General features: G+C 42.6%; 1 protein-coding gene across 1 annotated transcript; it reads left to right on the top strand.

Annotated features, from left to right (window-relative positions):
* Positions 1-903: 903 nt before the first annotated feature.
* On the top strand, positions 904-2,142 carry ABRACL (ABRA C-terminal like; the record flags this gene model as incomplete). The annotated part of the gene is made up of 2 exons (XM_079532549.1): positions 904-964; positions 1,958-2,142. 2 exons carry the CDS (start codon positions 904-906, stop codon positions 2,140-2,142), a joined length of 246 nt encoding a protein of 81 aa, XP_079388675.1.
* Positions 2,143-25,020: the final 22,878 nt, after the last annotated feature.

Raw genomic sequence — 25,020 nt, 5'->3', positions numbered from 1 at the left:
TTGGACCCCACTCGGCTCCAGCTGCTGTCTCTGCAGCCCTTATTCAAGTGGAAGCTGCTTTTGGTGCTTTGCTTTTTCCGTGTCCTTGCTTCGATGTCTGTGTTTGCTAGAAGAGTTGTACATTGTTGTGTTGTGCTTCTTTGTGTGGTGTTGGTCACCAAGTGCCTTCCAGGTGCCCGCAGTTTTTAGTCTGGGATGCTCTGTATGCAAGTCATATGTTGTGTGTTTGTGTTGAGAGGTGCTGAGGTGTTAGCATCTTTTGGTTCCCCCACACTTGTTGGGGGTGTAGAGGCCCTTTATATCTTCAGGACTGAAATCTCAGCTCATCCTCTAACCATAGGACCATAGGATTGCTCAGGTTGGAAAAGACCTTAAAGATTATCAAGTCCAACCACAACCTAACCATACTACCCTAACTAACAATCCTCCACTAAACCATGTCCCTGAGCACCGCATCCAAATGGTCTTTAAAACACATCCAGGGGTGGTGACTCAACCACCTCCCTGGGGAGCCTATTCCAGTGCTTAACAACCCCTCTGTAAAGTTTTTTCTGATATCAAGCCTAAACTTACCCTGGTGCAACTTGAGGCCATTTCCCCTCATCCTGTCACCAGTGAGAAGAGACCAACCGTGCTCTCGCTGCAATCACCTTTCAATAAGCAGTAAGGTCTCCCCTCAGCCTCTTCTTCCCCAAACTAAACAGCCCCAATTCCTTCAGTCTCTCCTCATAGGGTGTATTCTCCAAGCCTTTCACAAGCTTCATTGCTCTTCAGGCTGCTGGGTTTTGCAAAATGTTGTGACGTTCCTGATGAACTGAAAATATGCTGGGATGAAGATGTGCAAAGGATGTATGGGTCTCCTAATAACTTTGTTAAAAATTGTGTTTTGTGTTTTAGACCACAATGAACGTGGAACATGAAATTAGCCTCTTAGTTGAGGAGATTCGGCGGCTGGGGACCAAAAGTAAGCATTGTAATGTCTCTGCTCATACAGATACAGTCATGTTATACCATCCTATGGACCTGGCAAATTTAACTAAATGGGCTCAGATAATGTGTCCCACGTATGTTTAATATGGGATTGCATGGTATTCCCTATGACCCACATGTGTTCGGAGCAGAGAGGAAGCAGGCCTGAAGTCCTGCCCCCAATAAAATAGACAGCCAAATTACCTTTTAAGTCCCAACATACTTGCTACGACTGTCAAATAAACAGCACCATTACCTTTCACATCCTTCCACGGTAACTTCTGAATTTCACAAGTCATATTCTTGAATTCATCACTGTTGGAAGGAATTCATCCATGTGCCTAAACCTCTAATTAGGAGGTATAGTCCCAGCCTTTGCTTGGATTTGCTTAGAATGTGGACTTCTCTCTTAAGATGGCTCTTCATTGTTAAAACTCCACTTTCTTTACAAATACTTATCCAATTTGTGGGGGTGGGACTGGCTCATATATTTTAGTTCTGATGCAGTTTCTTTTGTTTTGCAAAACTTGATACATACCTCTTGCATGTTTAAGAATAACTTATCTAACATGAGCATATATTTTAAAATTACTGTTTAAACAAGAACTTTCTAACATTTTAAACATTCCAAAATATTTTGGTTCATTAAAACAGTTTTATTCTTTCTGCTTTGAAGAAGTGAAATAGCCTGGGTTAGTTGTAAGTTTCAGAAAGGCATCAATAAAAAATAAATATGCCAGATACATGGACACAGATGCGAGCTTAAGAAGAAGAATAAGCCTTTGTCTACTACTTTATCTCTGGCTTTTATAGCGTGGTTCCCTTTATAAAGTCAAATCTCATGGAAGTGAAGTCAGAACCAGGTGCTGGCAGCTAGGAATCACTATGGGACTTACCTTCAGTACTCTGCCTATAACTTCTGTATCCTTGGGAATCTCCAAACTGAAGGAACATCTGCAAATGCTTTCATGTTTTGTCTTTGATTTAGATGCCGATGGACAAGTGAGCGTGAAATTTGGTGTGCTCTTCTCTGATGAAAAGTGTGCCAACCTCTTTGAAGCCCTAGTGGGAACTCTTAAGGCTGCAAAACGACGAAAGATTGTCACTTATCAAGGAGAGCTGCTTTTACAAGGTGTTCATGACAATGTTGATATCATGCTACTGCAAGACTGATGCAGTGTGCATTTCAGCAGTGTTAATTGTATTGTTGGAGACGGCGACTTCCAACATCCTCTGAATCAGACTGATCTTCTTATGTGTTTTGATGCATTTTCTATATCTTTATAGTTGAAAGGAAATTTTCCTATTTTGGAAAAACATTCCCTTTTGTGATTCTTCCTAAAACAGTACTGTACATGATCAAGGTAAAAAGATGCCAGTTCTTTTTATTCTTTTCTTTTTTTTTTTTTTTTTTTTTTTTTTTTAAATCTCAGGTAATACTTTTTAATGGTGGTTATTTTCAACATATGAAGAATTGAACTGGTATTTTAATGTTTACAAATCAAAACGTGCCATGAAAGTAAAAAATAAAGGAACATACATCAATTCATATAATTCTTATTAGTTGCTTCTCTCTCTTCTTATTTGCAAGTGGAAATGAAAGCAAACAAAATTTCTGTAAGCAGCATGGTTAAGTGACAGAAAACATGGCAGTGAGATAGAAATGATTTTACTGCATGATGCAGACAAAGAATGCCCATTCTTTGGAGTGGGGGACAGCAATAAAAGCGTTCTAAGAGCTGGATATGTAAGTCTGTTTTGTAAGTAGGGTCCTTCATAGCAACTAGATAAGAATAAATCAAGCATTGCTCTTGGAACGAAGCAAAAACCAGTAATGATTTGCTTCTGTGTGGAGATCGCAATTTTACTTACCACACTGCTGAATCTCCTCAACAGTTTACTGTAACCATCAACCCTTCCTGTCCCTGTGATGCTTCTTCTCTTTGTGTAAGGAGGAGTGGCTGAAAATTCAGTGCTGCGGCAACTCCTCCTTGCTTTTAGCTTCATTAGAGCAGCTATAGTGAGGAATGCAGTTTTAAGGCAGCTGTAGAGCTGCTTCTGCTTGATGAGGGAAAGAGCACATAAACACATACTAAGCATGATCTATTTCTCCAGCTAGAGTTTATAAATTCACAGTTTTTTGATTGTAGCTTTTGCTACCATCTGTACTTTTTTTTTTCATGGAGCTGTAAGAGACCAAGTTTTAGCTTTGTCATGTGTCAGAGCTTATTCAGTGACCAAATTGTGCACAGAAAACCATGGGTGATACGTACCTCGTTCATCTCTGGCAATGTAATACAGGGGTTTTTTTTGTGCCTTCCAGACTTGTGAAGGAGGTGTGTGAGGAGTACCCTGAATTCTTTCATGCAGTGTTAGCCAGCAGTAGCACAGAGATTCTAGGCTGTGATTATTTCCTTCACAGAAATCTTATGTTACCTAAATCAGTCCAGGAGAGTGGGGAAAAGAAGCCATTTTGATTGTTTTCTAGCTTGCTGCAAGTTCTTACAAGCACGCGAAAATACTTCTTCAACTATAGAGAAGAAGTTGTTGCATGGGCCAAGCTAGCAGCATGCTGCTCTGAGCTGCCCATCCTCTGCTGAAAGATCAGTGAATTTCTTTAGTTGCTTTTTATATGTGCAAAATTGCTTACTTCATCTTGCTTCCAAGTGTGGGGATTGCATGCATGGTTAGGGATTCCCCATGAAGCTGTATAAGCCCAGCTGCTGTCCCTTTCATTTCTGTTTGTTCTGCTTTGTGCAACAGGAAAACAGTTGAGATCCTGTTTGCAAATGGATCTGCTGCTGCCGCTGCCTTTGCCTGTGCTGGCCCCAGCATCTGGAGTGTGTGGGGAAACTGGAGCTGGCTGCGGTCAGAAGCAGCACTGGCTGCCAGTATGGCTTGCTGGCCACAGCAGTTCTGTTTGCAGGGCTGTGTGTACAAGTGCATGCACTGCTATGCCCCACTGGTGGGAAGGGGGATGGGGGCCAGGCCCTCTGCATTTGGGAGGATGTCAGGCTTGCCAGATAACCGCAGTTGTTTTTTTCATCTGCTTATATTTTCCCAGAAGCCTGAGTCATTCTCTGGCTTTGTGGAATGGGCAGAATATGCTGACAAAACTGAGTGTTTTGTGAAGTTTTGGGCTGTGAATTTTGGCACAGAGAATTCTAGCCTGCCTTAAGACACAGTTCTGTTCGCAACACCTCTTTAAGCACTGAAGAGATCTTAGTCTTGAAAGCTGAGGTACCACTGGATTCAGGGCTTAGGGTTGGGCTGGAGCTGAGACAGGATTATAAGGAGATTTTGTGTCTCATTTTGGAGATTTTGTGTGTCATTATTCTCTTAACAATGCTGATAAACGTTTTCAGTGCACCTGAGAACACTGAGTAGCAAGAGACAGAGGAACTTGGCAGTGGAACAAACCTGGGACAACCTGAGGAAGCTGTGACTGTGTGCTGCCCAGAAGAGCCGAGGCTTGTGGTCCCTCTGTTTCTGAAAGCAAAAGAAGAGCAATGTGAACAAGTTTCCAAGAGATTGCCCTCACTGCAGCATGTAGTGTGTTTAGATGTCTCCAGAGCATTTCTTCAGGCTCTGTGTAAGCACTCATGGCTTCATTTCTAATATTTCCAGGGAAAATCAAATGCTGAGATTGTTTCATGTGTGTGGGACTACACTTCCATGAGGGAAGTAATTCCTACAGCCAATGGCCTGGACACAAGTTGTGGTTCCTGGAGCACTTGAGACATTAATAAAAAAGCCAAGTATGGGAAAGCTATTACCTATTTTTGTGAGCAATAGAAGGACCAGCAGTCCCTAGTGACAGGTGCGAGGGAAATTTGTAGGTCTTCCAGCAACACTAGAGGTCGTATGCATTAATGTTAGGAAATTAGTTTATAAATGGTTTAACTAATTCAGTCTCCTATCTATGTTAAAACCTAGGAGCGTGTTTAGATGTGCTTCTGGCAAGTATAGCTGGTAGAATTGAAGATTTTACTACCGTGTTTCTTGAGCAGGGATAGTTGGAATAATTGTGGAGTGGAGTGTGTTTGCTGATCTCAGCTGTTTCCATGCAAAATTCAGTCTCTGGACACAAACGTGCCTTCCAAAGAAGTTTTGGATAAGCTGTGAAGTCTTTGAGACATGGGTTTGTGTAACCTCTGAGTGGTAACAACTTCAACTGTTGTCATTGTTTCTCATGTAAGCATAGTTTTTTTGCTGGGAATCTGAGCAAATGAAGGGTTGAAATGTATGCAATATTATTTCTCCCATCCCTATTTCATGTTGGAATGAATGGTGAAACTGCATATTGTTTTTGCTTATTTCTCATCTCCCCTCTGAAGCTTTTCTGGAGGTGTTCTTTCCGCTTCAAGGGATTTCTCTCAGTGACAGCAATGCCGCTTTTGCCATTCAGATCTGTGTAAAGCTGCTTGTCTTTGCTTAGTTTCTGTCACAAATAACACTTGAATGAAAGAAGAGTAGGAGGAGCAGGAAGTTCTTGCATGCAAAAAAATGATTATATCATCACTGTTACTTACCAGCTTTATTTACATTCTTACTATGTTGGATGTTGAGAAGAAGGCTGAGGATCTTGAATCGCCCAGCTGCAACAAGTGGCTGTTAAGCAAGCTTGCACAGTTGCAGAGCCCTTGTTAAGCCAATGCAGTGTGAACTGGTGAATGCCACAGGCCTGGCCGTACCACTCAGTATCAGAAGATCAACTAGTAATGATGTCTTTGTATCACCTCTGTCTGGTATGAAAGAATAGTGCTAAGACTCAGGTCTACGCAGTGCAAAGTAAGACATGATCAGTGTTGCCTGAAAATCCTGTCTGATTTATACGGTGTATGCCTGATGTGTAACAGGAATTGTGGTTTCAAGGACTCAAAGAAACAAGCAAAACCTTCAACATGCCTTTCTTTTGGAAACTGGCAAAGTTAATAAGGTTGCAAAAGTGTGCATGTTCTTCTCAAGAGATTATGGCATCTGTGTGCTCTGTATGGCATCGGTGTGCTCTGTAATGAAGGACTTTTTTTTCTGTTTGAGTGTAAGAAAGCAATTCATCCCAGTGTCAGCTACAAAAGGTAGACCTAAATAAGAACCAAAAAATTTGAAGGAAGTGAGCCTCTAGACCAAAAAAGGTTCTAATGTCTGTCAACTATTTGGATCAGCATGTTATCTGTCCATGATAAAAATGAGTTTGATAACCCAGTGACACATTTAAGGCTGAATATCTCTCAGAACAAAAGTCAGTATGGCATGTTTTGCAGCCCCAAAAGATGATGATACATGCCAAAATAATCTCTCCATTCTTGCTTTCCTACAGACCAATCATTTTATTTTTTTTTAACTTTGTGAACCATATTCTAAGCTGATGATAAAGACCCAAATTCACCCCTTGGTGCATTTATTATGTACTGCAAACAAACAAACAAACAAAAAAACTGCAAAGGCAAAGGAATAGTTTAATACTCTCAAATACACGGAAAAGTGTTTGAATTGAAAACTTGTTGATGTTGGAGATGACGCTAAAACACAAAGATATATCTTTGCTCAAAGATACAATACCTGTGCCAACCTAGATCCTCTATGGTTTGATTTTCAAGGCAAGTTATCTTTTGCATTTTGATCTGAAATGGCGTTCTCAAATAAAACCAGCAGCAGGCCAAAGAGTAACTCCAGTACAATGATTTCAAAGAATTTGTATAGTCAGTACTTCCAAGTATCCCTTTATTTAAAAAAGGAGTCGTATGGGTTAGGTAAGGGAAAGGGTTTAACAGTGTCTCTATAAAGCCAGTGCATTTAAGATCTAGTTACGTAAACTACTCAATATGAAGCTGTTCTAATAAAGTTTTCCAGAGGGTGGCAGTTCAGTGTAGTTCTGCCTCTGAGTACAGCTTGAGCCCCAGATACAGAACAAATAAATATTTCAGTGGCTGAAGCTAGGTTCCTGGCAGATGCTTTGAATAAAGCACCAGAAAAAGTGTTGTCTTGTGATGTACCTGCAGATGTCATTGCAGATGATGCTTATCTTTGCCAGAACACCTGAAGAACTTTAGGAGGTCAAGCACCAGGCTGGTATCCATTGAGGGAGCAGTGCCACCTACACAGGCACCCCAGATTCTTGTCCTATAAGATCCTACATTCTTTCAGATAAATGCTTAGAGTCAGACCCAAGAGTTTTCACAAACACCACAGCATTATGTTCATGATATTACTCCTTTTCAAAGCTCATTGCCCTACAAACACTGTGTGCTGAAAGCTGTTTCTCCAGAGAGAACAATACTATATACCATATATCTGTAAATGCATATTATGTAAACATATTCATACAACATGCATTCAAAAACTGAAGGGAAGCACTCAGTAGATACAGTTATGTTTCAACAGTGATATAGTGAGCTGTATTTACTGACCTAAATCTACCAAATGGTACAGAAGATTACTTTACAGGAATTTAAATGGCCTGGATGAAGGACTCAAATGTATGCTAGGTAAGTTTGCAGATGACGTTAAATTGAGGTGTTGACTGTCTCAAAGGTAGAGAGGCCTTGAAGAGAGATCTTCACAAATTGAAGGGCTGGACAGTCACCAGCCACATGAAGTTTCGTTTAACAAGGGCAAGCGCCAGATTTTCTACCTGAGACAAGGCAGCACTGGCTATATGCACAGGATATGGCCCAAGAGTCTGGAGAGCTGCCCCATGGAAAGAGATCTGGGGGTTCTGTCTGATGACGAATTGAATGTGAGCGAGCAGTGTGTCCTGGCAGCCAAAAGGGCCAACTGTCCTTTGGGAACAGCATTGAGCTGTATCAGGGGAGAGTCAGGCTGGGTGTTAGTGCACCAGAACACTGTGGGCATGGCAGAGGCTCCCAGGGCAATGGGCACAGCCCAAGCTGCTGGAGTTAAAGGGGCATTTGGACAGCACTCTCAGACATAGGGTTTGAACTGGGGTGTTGCTGGGTGGAGCCAGGGGTTGGACTCAGTGGTCCTTGTGGATCCCTTCTAAATCATGGTGTTCTGTCATTCTGTGAACTGAGATTATACCTTGCAGTATTAAGTATTTTGTGAGGCTCTGTTGAAGATAATGTATCATTGCTAGGTCTGTATAACAGTCAAGAGGCCCTGGTCTGTCCCTAGAGGTAATGTTTTAAATCTTCCTATTTTGGAGCACAGTGTGACAGTATAGTTTTCTTGGATGTTTGCTTTCAGTTTTCCGAGAAAAAAATTAAAGAAGATAGAGAGGTAGTTGCAACTGAAGACACGCAACACCATCCCACAGGAGTTCAGCACTGTGTCATGGTAGAACAGAAGTCAAACATGGAAATAATTGCATTCTGGGTGCTTTCAGTAACATTCAGGTACTTACATTCAATCATGTTATTCATATAACGCCTACAGGGTACACAGGCAGCTCCAAAACCACAGGCATCCAAGTTCTGATGCGAAAACTTTGCTGGGAACTTGAAATTGTGTGGGTCTCCATGCCACCAGGGGCACTGTCACCTTGTTTATGCAGGGCATCAAAGTGTCTGTCCCAGGCCCATGTCCTGGAGACATCAGCAAACACTCATGCCTGAATTCTCCAGAATCCATTCTGGGAAGCATGGACTCTCAGCCCTGTACAGAAATGTCTGTTATTTTTTTTATGAGAGTCCACCAAGAGACATTTCATTATCTGGACAAATCTTGCCGATTTGGAGTCAGCAGGAATGCCTGTAGTGGGTAGCTGTTGGCTCACTGCATTTACCTCCTGTGTGGCACACAGTGTGCTGGAAAACATGTCAGCAGATGGAGAGAGAGCACTTCATAAAAACCTGTGCCTCAGGCTCCTCAGGGAGTTGGTCAGGGCTCCACCATTAATCGTATCAAAGGGAACAACTTGCTCAAGCTAACACAGCAGGGTGGAATTCTCCAACCTCTGTCTTACTTTACCTTGCTGAAAACAATGCACGCTTTGCTTATTTACATAGGCATTGTGTTACACTTAAACAAGCCCAGCCAGCTGGCTAGATGGCAGGAACTGCCGTGGTGCGGCTTCTCAGAATTGTTTTCTTCTCTATAAACATTTTGCAACATGCAGCCTACATCAGCTTGAATCCCTGTCGCATATCTTGCATAGTGAGGAAAAGAGCTCCTGATCATTCTTGAGACCCCATGCACAGATGCATGTCCTAATAAAGTCTTGACAGTTCTGCTGAACACATCTAGTCTCATGGAGGGTAGAAAACAAAGGGTTAAAAAGTGATAATGCTACAGTCTCAGTATCATCCCTATGTTTAGGCCTATACCCAGAATGTTTCTGTTACATTTTTAATACAGCCAAAGACAGCAGACTCTGTGTTTGGGTTTAGGAGTCGCATACCTCCACAAGGCTGCAGCCTGGGCACCGTTGGGATGTGCTGGTGCAGGGAAGCTGGGCTAAGACGCAGTGCACCCTATGGTTCTGCAGAAATGAAACTGAAACCAGCTAGTTTCAGCAGAAGCAGGAGGAATTAAGTGTATCAGTGGTGCAAAGTGCACGACACTGCAAATTCTTCCTTCACTGTAACACAGACTGCTAGGATTTATAAAAGCTACTCTTTAAAGCTGCAATGTCAGTCATCTCCATTTTAAAAGGAAAAAGAAACGCAACCAAACCTATCTAGAAAAATCCTGATTTGAGCTGTACTTTGCAAGATGGATGCATTGCTGTCAAGTCTTGTGATACTCTCCTTGAAATTTAAGAAACAAAACTAATCAACTTTTCCCATCGATATCATTATTGGTTATAGATGATGGCAACAATCTTGGCCAGCTTATGATGTCTTGAGGGTAAAATGCAGACAGCTGGTGTTTCATCTATTTCTAGTTATTTTTAAAATGGCAGTGCCATCCCTTCTCTCCCACTCTACCTTTCCCACACACACACAGCGTTTTATGAGTCAGGCTATGAAAATATGGAGAGGCTGATGTAAAGATAAGGTTTTAGAAAGTTTTGTAAAGAATTCCTGAGGCTCTTTTTCTTGGCCATCCTTTTTTTTTCTGGCTGCAAATGGGTTGTGTCTTCAAGCCACGGCCTACAATATGAGGGCAAGGCTTTTAAAATCTAAAACCTGAGGGTATTCTGTGGTTGAGGTGAAGCCATAAGAAAAAATCATTTAACATCAGATTTCTAAGAATGTTTCTGGATTGCATAGTTTTGCCAGTGTTTAGCAGGCAGTGGGGATGTTGACACGTGATATGTATATGGCCATGGCTATAGAAACAAGGGTCAATCAGAGTGAAAATCACAGATATCATCACTTCACTCACAGTATGTGCATGCTCCCATCCTCAGCACAGGTAGCACGTGAGCTGTTCAAGGCCATTCACAAGTACAGCAAAAAGTTATTTTTAAAAGTCCCATATTGGACATCATTTTGCACTAGCATAGTGGTGAGGTGGGAGAGAGAACTGGAGAGGGACAGACAAGGACAGTGCCAGGTTATTTCTGGATCTCAGTAAGAAAGGCCTGACAACAAATGGCTTAATGAAACAGACATTCTAATGAGACAGAATAATAGGAAGTAAATAAATAGCGAGTTATTTGGATGCTAGGCACTCTGTGTTCCTGCAGTACCGGATGGGCCCCAGATGGGATTTCCCACAGCATGCTCCGCACATCCCATCTATGGAGATGTTCCTGCCTTTTAGTCTTTTGAGGTACTGTGAATTTTCTTTACAAGATAAGAACTCTGTTCCTAAACAAATGTTTGTCTGAGAACTGGTTGCTGCACTCCCAGATAAAGGCAAGGCCATGCCAGTGGCAAAATCACTGGTAGGGAATGGGAAAAGTCTGTGGGCTCCTGTGCTATTTGGTGGTGGCTGGGTTCATCCCATGGCCCAGGGCTGTGGGCAGCATAGCACAGGTCTGGAAGCCATGCACCGCTGTGTGCAGCACTGCCCCAGCCTGGAGCTGTAGAGTGGTTCCCTGGTCAGGATCACAGCAGAGATGCTTTCAAGTATTTATTTCTTCTAACAAACTGCTGAACAACAGCTGCTTGAGTCACCTCTGTAACAAAGTCTTTTATCTTACCAGTGGTGATGGGAAGGAGAGCTGGGAAAGTACCTGTGTTGTTTTCAAGCAGTCACTGGTCTTTCAGAAAACTTGGGTATTTCACATGTTACAGTGGAGTTTAGAAAGTGTCCCAGGGGGAATTTTGACAACTGCAAGTTTTCTATTATGGAAGAACTGTACCATATCACATAGATTTGGGGGTATTAATAGTTATATAATCCCACTGGGTGCTTTGTCCTGTTTTTGTACCTGCCTATTTTTACGAATACTCATCCTTGCTTGTTCTTCCACAGCTGCTAGATGCTGTAACATCAGCCCTTATTACACTAACCCTTGTGCTTTTTCTCTGCCCTGTCTATCCTGTAGACTCACTGCCAGTAAAGCAAAGTGAGGGAGCTGTGGTTATGGTTAGCAAGGAAGTCTGTACTAGTGGCAGTGATACAACTTAATTTTATTTTCTAATGTTCACTCATTTTATTCCAAAAGTCATGCTCTCTCATGCTCTTTGCTCTTAGCAAAAGTTTCATTTCCTACATGATGGAGCAAATGAAGCAAGGAATGTAATTACTTCCCAGTCTCACTTCTTATCACAGCTCTCACCATATGACTAGCTCCCCATGGAAAAAAAAAGAAAAAGAGCATTTTATTAAAGGCTGTCTCTCATTGCACATATACTAGAAACTGAATTAAGGCTGTATGGAAGGTGTCATTTATAATTCTAGCATGTTTAACCTCAGCTTACAGCACACTATGTGAGGGGTGTGTGTAAGAGTATATATACATATTGATAAGAATTGTTACATATTGATGAGCATCTATACATATATGCTTATACACATTCATGCATACACAGGAGGATACTGAATGCACATGCACTTTCTGAGGATATAAAACACATGATGGGCTTCTCTCTCTCAACTTCTCCCTTATGCATTTTGAATTTATCAGCCAATTTCAACCAAATCTGATAGAGCAGTAGAGGCCCTGAAGACATTACATTCCTGCAGGTTCTGCAAAACTTGCAGTTTAGGTGAAGGAGCCAGACTCTTCATCAGCGTCTGTGATGAGAGGCCTTTGGCACGGCTGGAACTCCTTCTTTTCCTTTCTGTCCTCAGGCTGATGGGAACACTTTCTCCTCATGGAGTCCTCCACAAAGGATGCAGCCAAGCAGGGGCTCGCGCTGGATCTGCATGTGAGTTGTTCACAGCAGCAAGCACCGTGCTCCCACTTTGGCACATGGATGGGCACAGCCCTTTGGTAGGGCTCACGCTTAGTTATTTTAGCATGTGTTGGGGGTGTAAATGCCAATGACAGAAGGACTGTGGCAACCTAGAAGACACTTTGCCATCCCAGCTTGAATAGAGCTCTGTGGAAGGCAGGCAGAGTGTTTGTCATCACTCCATTCCAAATTGCAGGGGCTTGCTACAAGGCAGTGAGAGCAACCCAGCTTCTCCAGAAAGGTCAGAGATCTTTTGCAATAGCAATTACTGATCAAGTTGAATATGCAGCTCCTCATAGCCTGCACATACAAGTCCAGTTTGCTCTCTTATCATCCTATCTATTGATATGGCAAAAGGCAGGAAAACTTGTTCAGAAGAAGAATGATTTTGATACATATAGAAATTTGGTAAACTTACTCTTCTCTCTATGAGTAAGTGAAGGCTTTTAGGGGTCAATGGAATTTTTAAGAGCACTGCTACTAATTGCATCATACTGAGCACTGAGAACGAACAATTTACAACTGTTTGCTCTTGAATTCTGTTTAGAGCTTTCCTTTCCTAAAATTTCCTATTAGCATGGTATAGCTCTCAGCTAGGGCAGGTTTAACATAAATAATACATGAAAAATTTGCAATCTATTCTTCCTCTGTATTTAAGACTGTGAGCAGGGTTAGAGGAAAAGAAGATGATGATGCTTACCTGCTCTCCAGCTGATAATGCTAGTAGGGATGAAGCTGCTGTGCTAACATATTTTTTTTTCACTTCCATTTTGTATAACTTCACAATTTTGTAGGCAGCCTTCATTTTACCATCTTTTCTGCTTATTATAGCCTGGTAATCTCATGGAAGTGAGAGAAGTGTCACTCCAACTTGTTTCTCCTTACAGAACAAAGCACTCATTCACCATAGCTTTACACCAATGAAGATGGCAAAATGATGTACGATTGTTAGTGGATCAGAAGAGGTGTTTTATGCTCAGTTTGCACAACAGCAAGTGATTATGCCAAGTGCAAACTGCTGTACAAGTGGGCCCGGTGCTTCTAAATACTTGCAGAGCTAGAAAGGGTAAGTTTTATTGAAAATTTTCCAGCAGAAGATATTTGATCTTACAGCAAGTGCTTTGATGCTTGTTGCACGTCTCAATCAGGGCTGTAGAGCTGGGCTCAGCATATGCAAAGCAGTTTGACTCTTTCAAGATCATGCCTTTCTTCCATTTCCAAAGCTTGATGGTTTTGAATCATCACATTCCACTGTAGCTGAGATGATTTATATGTTTCAGCAGGACTGCAAACTGCAGGCTTCCAACTTGCAGCTCTCCCCGCAAGGTATTAATGCTCCCCAATGGTTTCAAATCACTTTGCACTCTGTAAAAAGGGCTATGTGATTAACACTCTTAAAAACTCCTACATTTGGCAAAGATTTACATTTAAATCTTAGGCATGCAGAAAGCCAAGCTAATACAAGCTACTGGATGTATTATTTTGTCCATTTGAATGTGAAAGGTATTTCCCAAGCTTTTTCCTGTCATTCAGCCAAATGTGTTATAGTCTGTAAAATCATGCTCCTTATCAACCTCTAATCAACCTCCTTATTTCAGCAAGTTTTAGTAATAAAGCCAAGAAAAACTGGTGGGAATCTTTTGACATAAATTGCAAATAGTTCCTCTGCTATGTTCTGCTTACCCACTGCCTCAGCCTCAGTTTCTCACTCCCCCTTCTTCACTCCTTGTTGTCTCCATGGGCAAGATAGAGTCACCTATTAAGTATGGGGTGTTGCTTTGACAGACAAGGAGGTGGGTCAGACACCATATAAACAAGATCTAAAGCTGCATTCAAGGATTAAAATAAATCCCAAGGATTTTTCCCTCCTCCTCTCTTTCTGTGATCTGGTGAAATGAAGGGCTATAAAGTAGGAGCATTTGGGGCTGAATCAGTGGGTGTTGGCTGGAAGCAGATGGACCTTGGAGATTTGTTGCCAATGGATACAGAGGTATTTGCACAGGTGAGCTAGGAAGCATCCACTGTGGAAATTCTCCTGTTTCGATTTTTTATTACTTTTCTTTTGAAATGTGAGGCAGGATGTCTTTTTACTTCCCAGAAAGAAACAGGGAGAGATGATTGCTTTCCCCAGTCAGCTGCAAGTACAAAATGTGTCTCCACTATCCTTGAGCACACAAAAACCTGGTCTGTCTGGGGATGGAACCCTCAAGCCAGGCTCAAATCCCTATCTCTTCCTGTTTTCCCTTTGCTGTACCACAGATCTGTTTTCCTGTGCATCTGCAGAATTTTGCCACTGATTTAGTAATATCCACGGAGACCTCCTCCTTCTTATTAGCTCTCCCAAATGTGACAGAATCTGTTTGCCTTACCCCATCAAACCAGGGCTACATTCTGCTGTTGGTACACTGTAGCTGTATTGCTGCAGTCAATCACTGCAAGGGTGTCTTGGAAGGGCAATGTCAGCTACATACAATGCAAAGACAGAAAGTTGTTTTTTTTTATAAAAAGATTCCTTTCTGTATGTGTCTGGGGAATTCAGACTGGGATATCCAAACCCACAACAGTAAATAAGCTGAACTAGATAGTTTTTTTATAGCATGGAGAATTACTGATGTATTAGGATAAATAAACTGTCATCTTCTCCAGATAATCATGTTTAGCCAAGCACTTGTTATCTCTGGTAAGTTTGATGCTTTTTGTTTATTTATTTATTTATCATATTTTCTTTCTTTGTTCCTTTGCAACAGGGAAGGACTGTAAACTGCACGATATTTACTGACTTATTTCAAGTCAAGTGGTCTCATGGACCTACCTGCAGCAAGTCTATGGGATGAACTGAGTTATAACTAGGGGACAAGAAGTTTTTATTGGTTTGCATTTGAAAAGGACAGGGTTATCTATGGGACCTGTGAAGCATTTTCTGTGATGCCTCTGAATTGAAAGACAGTCTAGGCTATTTGATTTATTTTCTAATGAGAAGCATTATTCTGCACCCATGTTTGCATGCCCACATGCAAATTAAATAGGAATGAAGTGTTTGCTGTTCTTCACTGTGATTCTGACAGAACCACAGAATCATAGAATCACCAAGGTTGGAAAAGACCTTCAAGATATCCAGTCCAACCACCCACCTATCACCAATAGCACTCACTAAACCGTGTCCCTCAATACAACATCCAACCATTCCTTGAACACCTCCAGGGTAGGTGACTCCACCACCTCCCTGTGCAGCCCATTGCAGTGCTTGACCGCTCTTTCAGAGAAGTAGTATTTCCTAACGTCCAGCCTAAATCTCCGCCCATAGCAGCTTGAAGCCCTTCCCTCTAGTTCTATTACTGTTACACGAGAGAAGAGGCTGACCCCCAGCTCACTACAACCTCCCTTCAGGTAGTTATAGAGAGCAATGAGGTCTGCCCTGAGCCTCTTCTTCTCCAGGCTGAACATTCCCAGCTCCTTCAGCTGCTCCTCATAAGACCTGTGCTCTAGACCCCTCACCAGCTTTGTCGCCCTTCTTTGAACACATTCCAGAGCCTCAGAGTCTTTCTTGCAGTGAGGGGCCCAAAACTGGACACAGTACTCGAGGTGCGGCCTCACCAGAGCTGAGTACAGGGGGACAATCGCTGCCCTGTTCCTGTTGGCAACACCGTTCCTGATGCAGTTCAGGATGCCATTGGCCTTCTTGGCCACTTGGGCACACTGCTGGCTCGTGTTCAGCTGAGCATCAATCAATACCCTCAGATCCATTTCCTCTACGCAGTCTTCCAGCCACTCCACCCCAAGTCTGTAGCATTGCCTGGAGTTATTGCAGCCAGAGTGAGGACCCGGCATTTGGCCTTGTTGAAACTCATCCCATTGGCTTCAGCTCAGCTATGCAGCCTGTCCAGATCCCTCTGTATGGCCTTGCTACCCCCAGGCAGATCCACACTTCCAGCCAACTTGGTGTCATCTGCAAACTTAGAGATGATGCACTCAGTGCCCTCATCCAGGTCATCAACAAAGATATTGAAGAGGACAGGCCCCAGCACTGACCCCTGGGGAACACCACTTGTGACAGGTCGCCAACTGGATTTGGCTTCATTCACCACCACTCTCTGTGCTTCTGGCAGAGAGTGTTTGGGGTTATTAGTTGACAGCCAACTGAACATGAGCCAGCAGTGTGCTCAGGTAGCCAAAGAAGCCCAACAGCATCCTGGCTTGTATCAGAAATAGTGTTGCCGCACCTCAAGCACTGTGTTCAGTTTTGTGCTCCTCATTATAAGAAAGACATTGAGGCACTGGAGTGTGTTTAGAGAAGAGCAATGAAGCTGCAAAGGGTCTGGCGCAAAAGTATTACAGAGGGCAACAGAGGGAACTGGGATTGTTCAGTGTGGAGAAGAGGAGGCTCAGGGGAGACCTTATCACTCTCTCAAACTGCCTAAAAGGAAGTTGGCCTCTTCTCCGAGGAGACAGTGACAGGACGAGAGGTAATGGCCTCAAATTGCACCAGGGGAGGTTCAGGTTGGACATTAGGAAAACTTCTCAGAAAGAGCAGTGAGGTACTAGAACATGCTGCCCAGAGAGATGGTGGAGTCACCATCTCTGGAGTTGTTTGTGAAAAGTGGGGATGTGGCACTGACAGACATGGTTAGCAATCATGGTGGGGATGGGCTGACAGTTGGACTAGATAGTCTTAGAGGTCTTTTCCAACCTGAATGATTCTATGATTGTGTGATTCTGCAGAGTCCTGCTGCCCAGGATATTCTGTAGAACATCAGGACAGGTTGGCTGACACCATCCTCTGTTGCAGAGGAGTCAGCTGGAGCCTGACTCCGTGTGAAATCAGTTTTGTTGTCTGAAAGAAGCTGTGTGAATGCCAGCAAACTTGAGAGTCTGGATACCTGTTTACCAGTCCTGGCACCAGCCCCAGCTCTTTCAGTGATAGCTTGATGACTTGTTTTCCTTCAGGTAAGATGAGGGTAATATCATTTACTTACTTGGCAAAGTGAGATGATGACTAATTGGGCTTTTTACTATCCAATGTGCAGAATGTGATTAGTCATAATGAATGCATGCATCCCGTGGGTGGGACATCTTTGGGCTGCTACTGGTGGTGTGAGTGGGAACCCGACAGCATCTGGCCTCCATCCTGCCTGTGCTGAGGCACTGCAGGCAGAGCTGTCTGCCTTTCCCATCCTCAACCACACACAAGGGTCTGTGTTTACCTTTTGTTTAAAGGCTTAGTGCAGGTGGAGTACACTGTGCTCACCAGCCCTGTGTACAGTGATGGAGATATAGTGGGCGTGAGCTGACAGCTTCTGGTGCCAAATTGTGTTACAGTTTGCCCAGGAATATCATGCTTGCCCTCCGGCTAGGGCAACATCTCCCATGAAGACAAATTTTGATCTAATTGTAACAATATTGTGTGCATCGAACAAAACAATACCAAAAGACTGTGATGACAACAATATAAATCAGCACAGCAGTTAATGAGAAATCGCTGCAGACCATTGATGCCTACACTCCCATTAACCATGCTCCATTCTGTGACTTCATTTTTTTCTGTTTCACTGCGGAGGATTTACAGGCCTGGACATTAAATCTATTTGGCTTTTGTAACAGAGCACTGAACAACACTGCCATCTAAAACTAAACTCAATACCTGACAGAAGTACTCTTGCTCATTAGAAGTGAGGGAACTTGGGAAAAAAAAGCTCAGGTTTTCTAAGAAACTTCAGCCATCCACAGTGTTTCTGAAGACTGAATGTAACTTTCACTCCCTCTGACCTTTTGATAATGTGGCTGGGATTATCCTCCGTAAAGCTTTGAGGGTTAGCATTGCTGAAACTATGCCAATGTCACTTGGAGAAGTCAAGGAGCGATGGCAAATTAGAGAATGAAAAAGATCTCTCAATTTTCTTCTAGCTCCCCCTTACTAACTGGTACCAATGTTTATTGATGCTGGAAATTATGGCAGTGGCTCCTAGCAAAACTGAGTTGCTACTGCTACCTGCAGGAATCTTTAACTCAGTGGCATCCCTCCCATGCTGTCTGAATTGCTGCCAGGAAGGCATCCCTAAGAAACCTGCTTGCTTGAGAGCAGGAAAGGGAACAGCAGTTTAAATACACAAAATGTCTCTTGTTCTCTATAATACCAATTTTCTTTTCCTCCTTACCCCCTACCTGAGGCACCACTTATCTACAGTACAGAATTCATGTGAGAATGTAATTATTTTGAAGCCATAACTCCTTGATATTACTGTTGGTTTGGAGGTTTGTTTTGTTTGTTTTTTGTTTTGTTTTGTTTTCTTTGGAACATCCCAGTAGAAGGAAATATTAATCACTTCTGAATTTGTTCTGAGCTGGGCTAAAATTGAAAATAAAAATAAGAAGGCAAATTGTCCACAAGCTGGAAATATGACCTTTGCAGACACCTTTATCCAAAGTGAACATTCCAGAGTTAATCTATGTGTTTTTATATAATTTCAGGATAACATTCCGAGGCTCTTAGAGAAATCTCTGTGTAAATGCATAGTTGGTGATTTTTCATCTGTGGATTTCAAGGCATTTTAGAAAGGACAGCCACATCACAGTCCTTATTTTACGGATTGGGAGATCTTAAGCTAAAGAGAGAGGCTGGTTTGCTCAACACCATATTGCAAACACGTGGACTTGCTGGGCACAGAATGCTGATCTTCTGCCCTGAGAACCAGCGCTCACAAGAAATAGCCAGCAGACCCCACTGCTGGGTCTCGATGTGAACCAATATTTAATTGGCCACTCAGTTCTGAATCCCTAACACAAGGTCTGTTGAAACTGAAGCTATTTCTGAGTGGGCTCTTGAAGCCAGTGGTTTCATTTATTTGGAAGTTTTATCACTGTATTTAAGAGTATACCATTTGTGTTTATTTTGTTTAGTCTGTAGAAGAATGTAACATGCTACCTGAAAGACACCCAAATCAACACAAAGAATAACCGGCTACCGGCAGATAAAACTGGAAAAATACAGAATAATAAGCTAGCTTTGGCACCTACTGATCAACTTAGATTAGCAAGTAGAGGGAGAGAAAGATGAAAGTACCATTAAATGCCTTCTCTCAGGTGGGAGAAGCAAGTAGAAATCTGACAAGCAGAAGTATGTCCCTCAGTGGGGCATTCTGACTGATAATAGAAGAGACTGTCAAGAAAAGGAAGAGGGGAAGGGAAATCTCCACTGGTATAAGTTAAATGTAATTGCCACTGCTGTAAGACTTTATCTCCATTTAATATTCATACAGAAGATTTTGAAATAAAACTATTTGAAAAATTCAACTAATAGCAATTAGTTGGAAGACATCTGTAAATGACACCATTGAGGCTAAATCTGTGTCTAAGAAAAGGTTTTCCCTGTTTAATCTCTTTTTTTTTTTTCCATTATTTTTCTACAGATGCAAATTATATCTCTCCCTCTGCTACAAAATGTCTTTTTCAAAGCAGTTTTCTAAAATCTTACGCATAATGTTTTGGTGAGCAGCAGAACTTGAAACCAGAACGAGAAATTCTCTGAAAAGACAGGCTCGTTAGCTTTTTAAATGGAAAAATGGATTGGATGTTCCTGAAAGCAAGCTGCTGAATCTGGATCCTCAATACGGACATCAAAGACCTCATGGCACTTACTATGCCAGTTATCTCTCTTGTGCCACCAATTCACTATGATCACCTTAACAATAGCACCCTCCCATCTTTTTGGTTGACTCCATGTAACCATAAGCCTGGATGAGCACTCCAGGGTGCCAGGACCTTGGAGCTGCCTGCTGCAGACCAGGTTCTATGCACACAAGCAGCTCCAAGGCAATGGGTTCCTTCCTGCTCAGGGTCCTTTGCAGGGTTGGGGTATACCATGGGCTCTTCTTGGCACTTGATTATACCAGGTACTGGACTTGTGACTGCTGTCATTTGGGATTTAAGTCACAATTTAAGCCACGTGCTGGAGCACAGAACACAGTGGGTACTGGTGGTAGGTTAACAATCCTCTTCTGCTAATTATTGCATCCTACCAATCCATATCTCCTATGCATCTAGGGAAAATGGAACCCTTAAGCTCACAGACCTACAAGCTATTCTGTGAGAGATCTGAAGTCTGGAATGTGCATTCCTCTAAAATATACTTACCCTTCACTATATTTATGCACATTTCCAGAACAGGCAGCCTGAATGAGGTCTTAAGATAAAATTGAATAAGCAGCAGCAGCCATAGCAGGGCTCTTGTCAGCAGGACTTGATCTCAGTGCATGCTGAGAGGAACAGCTGGTGTGGAGAAATGAATGGCCGGGCATTGTCCTTATACCTGACTGGCAGCAGTGCTCACTGCCGGAGATGGTAAGCAGGGAGACCACTGAGGTGACTGGTCTTTATGGAGAGGCATAGATTAAATGATAATTGTGGAAGACATGTATGATGTGTAAGTATGACACATAAAAGAGATTTGATGAACATGATCTTTTGATCCCTTCATCAATGAGATCTTTTTAGCTCTCTTGTCTTAGATGCAGACAGCCATACATGTTTATAGGGGGTTGCTTTGATATGATTGGAAAGGAGGGCAAACAGATCAGGGGATGCAAATGTGTCTCCCAGCTTGCTGGGCTCAACTGTAATCCTCATTGTTCTTTGTGGATGCAGTGGTGATTTTGATCATTCCTTTTGATAAAAGCCTAACTTGTGTATTAGGCCCATCTGTTGGCAGGAGCGAGGCTGTGGGGGAACAGCAAGTGCTGCCCTGCTGCTTGAAAATATACCTCCAGGCAGCTCACATGCCACAGCTGGCAGTGGATGCCACGTGGGACCTTCCCTCCTGACGAAGAGCAGGTAAGCCTGCTGATGTGGTGGTGCTCAGGCAAACCCTGTGCCCAGCATGCAGCTGCAGTTGCAATACTGGGAAATGCAGCACGGGCATTTTTGGCACAGCCTGAATCTCATGCTCCGCTTTTGCTGGAGCCTGGGCCTTCACTCCTGATCACCAGCACTCGAGCTCATTTGAGCACAAAGTATTACATACACAACCACTTAATTTCATGGAAGGTTCTACAGAGCTCTGCAGTTTCCCTGCTGCAGATGTCTAAACCCATCTTCCCATTCAGTTGAGTAACACCAATTAGCAACAGCAGAACCCATCTCCTGAGATCTCATTATAAATCCTGAAACCCAGCTGTTTACATGTAGCTATATCAGGAAGCTGACCCTGCATGTCCCTCTCCTCAGAGCTACAGCCAGCCTACAGGGCTGCTAACATTGCCCTGCTGCATGTTCTGAAACTCAAAAAGTATACATTGTGAGGGTGGCCTGAAGACTTCTTTACTTCTACTTCCACAACTGTTGGTGTGGCATCTTCCTACAGATGCCAAGAAGGCATTGCTTGGAGCCTTTGTGAAAAATAGAATCTATTATTCAAGGAATGAGTAACAGCTTAAGGATTACATATTGTGTTTTCTGTTTATTCTTGGTCAGTAAATGACCAGAAGAAATACTGAAAACTTCTTTGCAGTAAACACTTGTGGAAAGTGGAAAATTTTCCGGGTTGTGGATAATTTTATGCTTTGCAATTTCCTACAATAAGGATATCTTTCACAGACACATGATAGTCCCTCGGAAGATCTGTGCACCGCCTGTCATCTCAACAACAACTCTGTGAAATTGATATGATTTCCTGTAACTTTATCACTTTCCCTCTTCTGAATAGTAACAGTAAAGGTAACAGATGCCACCAATTTTCCCTCAATAGTTGCAAAATGTTATAATGTGCAACTCTGGAGCTAGAGTTCCCAGGACTTAAAAAACACTTGGAGCTTTTCAAGAGACTGCATTCAGTCTGCTTCTACAAATCATTTCTGAGCCAACGCATTCACATTTTCTGATCAAACCATTTTTTCCCTGGCAAATTTCACCAACCAACTGCAACTAGAACAGCCTGTGTGCCATTATTCCACATGAAGTGGAAAGATGCTTTGAGAAACCCAGCTTTGGTTGTCTTTAAAATTGGAAGGACTTGTATAACACTACTTAGAAGAAATGAGGAGTGGGTTAAGAAACCAGTGTCACTTCCTCTCTCACACCCATGTTGCTTTCTGTCTCTCAGCCGAAGACAGGTAGGACTGGGGGCTGTGCAGATGTTCCTGGGCGGTCAGCAGGTGCTTCAATAACCAGGAATGGGAGATGATGGTAAGCATTGCAGCACTGCTGAGGGTCTGCAGAAGTCAAGGAATGCATCTATCTTCTGTGAGAACGTTTTTGAAAGGCAACTAATTGGAGCCCAGAGGTGACTTTTCAGCCTGTTCGAGTAACTGGGCACACAGCATCCTGGTATATGGGTAGGAAGAGTGATAACTAGCAAAAAAATAAAGAGGTCAAATTAGTCTATTTTACCTTCCACAAAAGACACTTTCTTTCTAGGAGATCTAATGAGTTAAAATTGGATTTGAATGAGCTTTCTAAAGTTATGCGGGAGAACTGCAGAGGTCTGAGTTTGACTTTTTGCTGTTTTAAACTTAGAATTCCCTCTTTGGCACCTTATGTTTCCATTCAAGTATCTAAATAAAATCTTTATAATACAGTATATTTTTATTGAATATTTCAGAATGATCATAAAATGATTCACAACCTCTTTCCACTGGCTCTCTTACTCTTTTTGTCAGCCATGGAGTGGCTTCCTCTCCATGTCAGCAATTTAAGTAAAATGGCACTATTTTATCTACTCCCATTCCTTGTCAGTCGAGTCTTTTCTCAGAGTATGACCCCGATTTCAAGTGCCTAGTCTGTATCCGTTGAGAAATTCTTTCCTTCTATACCATCATACTGATTAGGCACAGTCATTTATTTCTGTTATTGATGCTTTCAGCTCATTTTTAACCTCAAAAGGGATTATACTGAGAGTGAAATACTGACCAATACCCATAAACCCAAAATGTGTATCTTATGGGAACTTTTATTCTCCACAGATGCACGAGGAAATTGGGTCTACTCTGATAAAAAAAAACTCCTGAGATAGTATGATAAATGGAAAAGATTAAAGAGTGAACAGATCTAGTTAAGTTTTTCAAATTTTATGCAAATATATTAACTGCTTACCTGTTTTTTAATAAGATTATTGAGATTGAAATGGTCACACCTACACTGTGTAGAACATCCATCATCTTTCTGAAAAAGGTGTGCTTACTTCTTAGTTATGAAAAACAAGACATTTGCAAAGGATTTAATTGTGGAGAGGGAATCCATAGTACAGGTTGGTGTGGACTAATCGCACTTGCCCAAAAGCTGTATCTCCAGTAAAAACCCCAACTGAATTTGTGTCGGAAAGACTCATGGACCACAGCACAACTGTCTGCATTCAACTGGATAGAGAACAGGAGGTTTTTGTGGTGATGCTGGAGACCACATTCTCCCCCCAACCCCCCCCATAAGACCACTCACTCAACATGGAGGGGTCCTCCTGACCCTGTAGAAACCTACTGGACCAGTGCCCATCGGCATGTCCTGGTGTCTGGGGTTGCTCCTCCCCTTGGAAATTTTAACCAGCAGCCTTTAGTCTGATTTCACCCCAAGAGTCTCACCCATTGATGGAACAACACTCACAAGTAAAAGGATTGCAAACTGGGGAGTTGAGATTCGCATAGCCGATGGTAGAGACATCACATTGATACCTAGTCACAGCATTTCAGCATCTCATAGAAATATATAATTGTTTGAATTGTGTGGGACTTCAAGGGCCGTCCAGTCCAACTCTCTTGCAGTGAACAGGAACACCTGTAGCTGGATCAGGTTGCTCAGAGCCCCATCCAGCCTGACTTTGAATATCTCCAGGGATGGAGCATCCAACACCTCTCTGGCAACTCGTTCCAGTGCTTCATTACCCTTGCAGTAAAAAACCTTTTTCCTTACATCCGTCATTTGTTACTCCTCCAGCAGCTCTGAAACACCATTAGTAGTTACTTCCTTGCTCAAACTGGAACACTTAGTCTGAAACTCCACACTCAGCAGATGCAAAAACCAGGCTCCTATTTTGTGTCCATGGGGTTTTTATGCTTTATAGGAACCCAAAGACTTGGAAAGATTTCCTCAACCTCCATCACAGCAGGCAAGCCTATTTATGAGGCTGTGAGCACAGCAGTGGGATGGATCCATTTCTTTGTTTTGGAAACCTGAAGAGCTAGGGGTGAAATCTGCCCTTGCCAAAATAAATGGAAATTCTGCAATCAAGATGACTGGGATTAGGATTTACCTGAACTTGTAGCCTTAGAAATTGGCCACACTTTCCATGTTTGGTTTCTAGACAGAAATGCAATTTAGAAGCTTCAAAGCTGTGAGATAAGGTAGGTAGGACATTTAGCTATGGGAATACAAAATACTGCAAAGCAAATTACTTCAGGTTTCCACCAACACAAGAAAGAGCTTTAAAGCCTCTCTAAAATGTTGTTGTCCGCAGGCAAAGAAACTGGCCATGCGATGGAAAATTTCATTCAATAGCTGCTTCAAAGGGTGTTTGGAAATACAGGGGTTGGTTTTCCTGGAGAACTCAGGCACCAGCTGCAGGTATGAGGTGTGCCAGGTATGTTCCAGTAAGAGCAGATTTGGGAATTCTTTCAGGCAAACACAGTGACTTACAAACTGCAAGAACCTCCCATCAGGCAGACCTCACTCCCCTGCAGGTTTTGGCTTACCCATGTTGACCCCACAGCCCATGTAGCCCACATAGGTTGTTCCTTGCAGTCTGGGTCAGGCCCCGGCTGCTGGCTGTAAATGTCTCCACAAATGCACATTCTGCACATCTGGGTGCTTCCTCCTGAAGGGA

This window comes from Tetrao urogallus (genome assembly GCF_951394365.1).
Source record: "Tetrao urogallus genome assembly, chromosome: 2".
Lineage (NCBI taxonomy): Eukaryota > Metazoa > Chordata > Aves > Galliformes > Phasianidae > Tetrao > Tetrao urogallus.
This window is presented reverse-complemented; position numbering and strand designations above follow the sequence as displayed.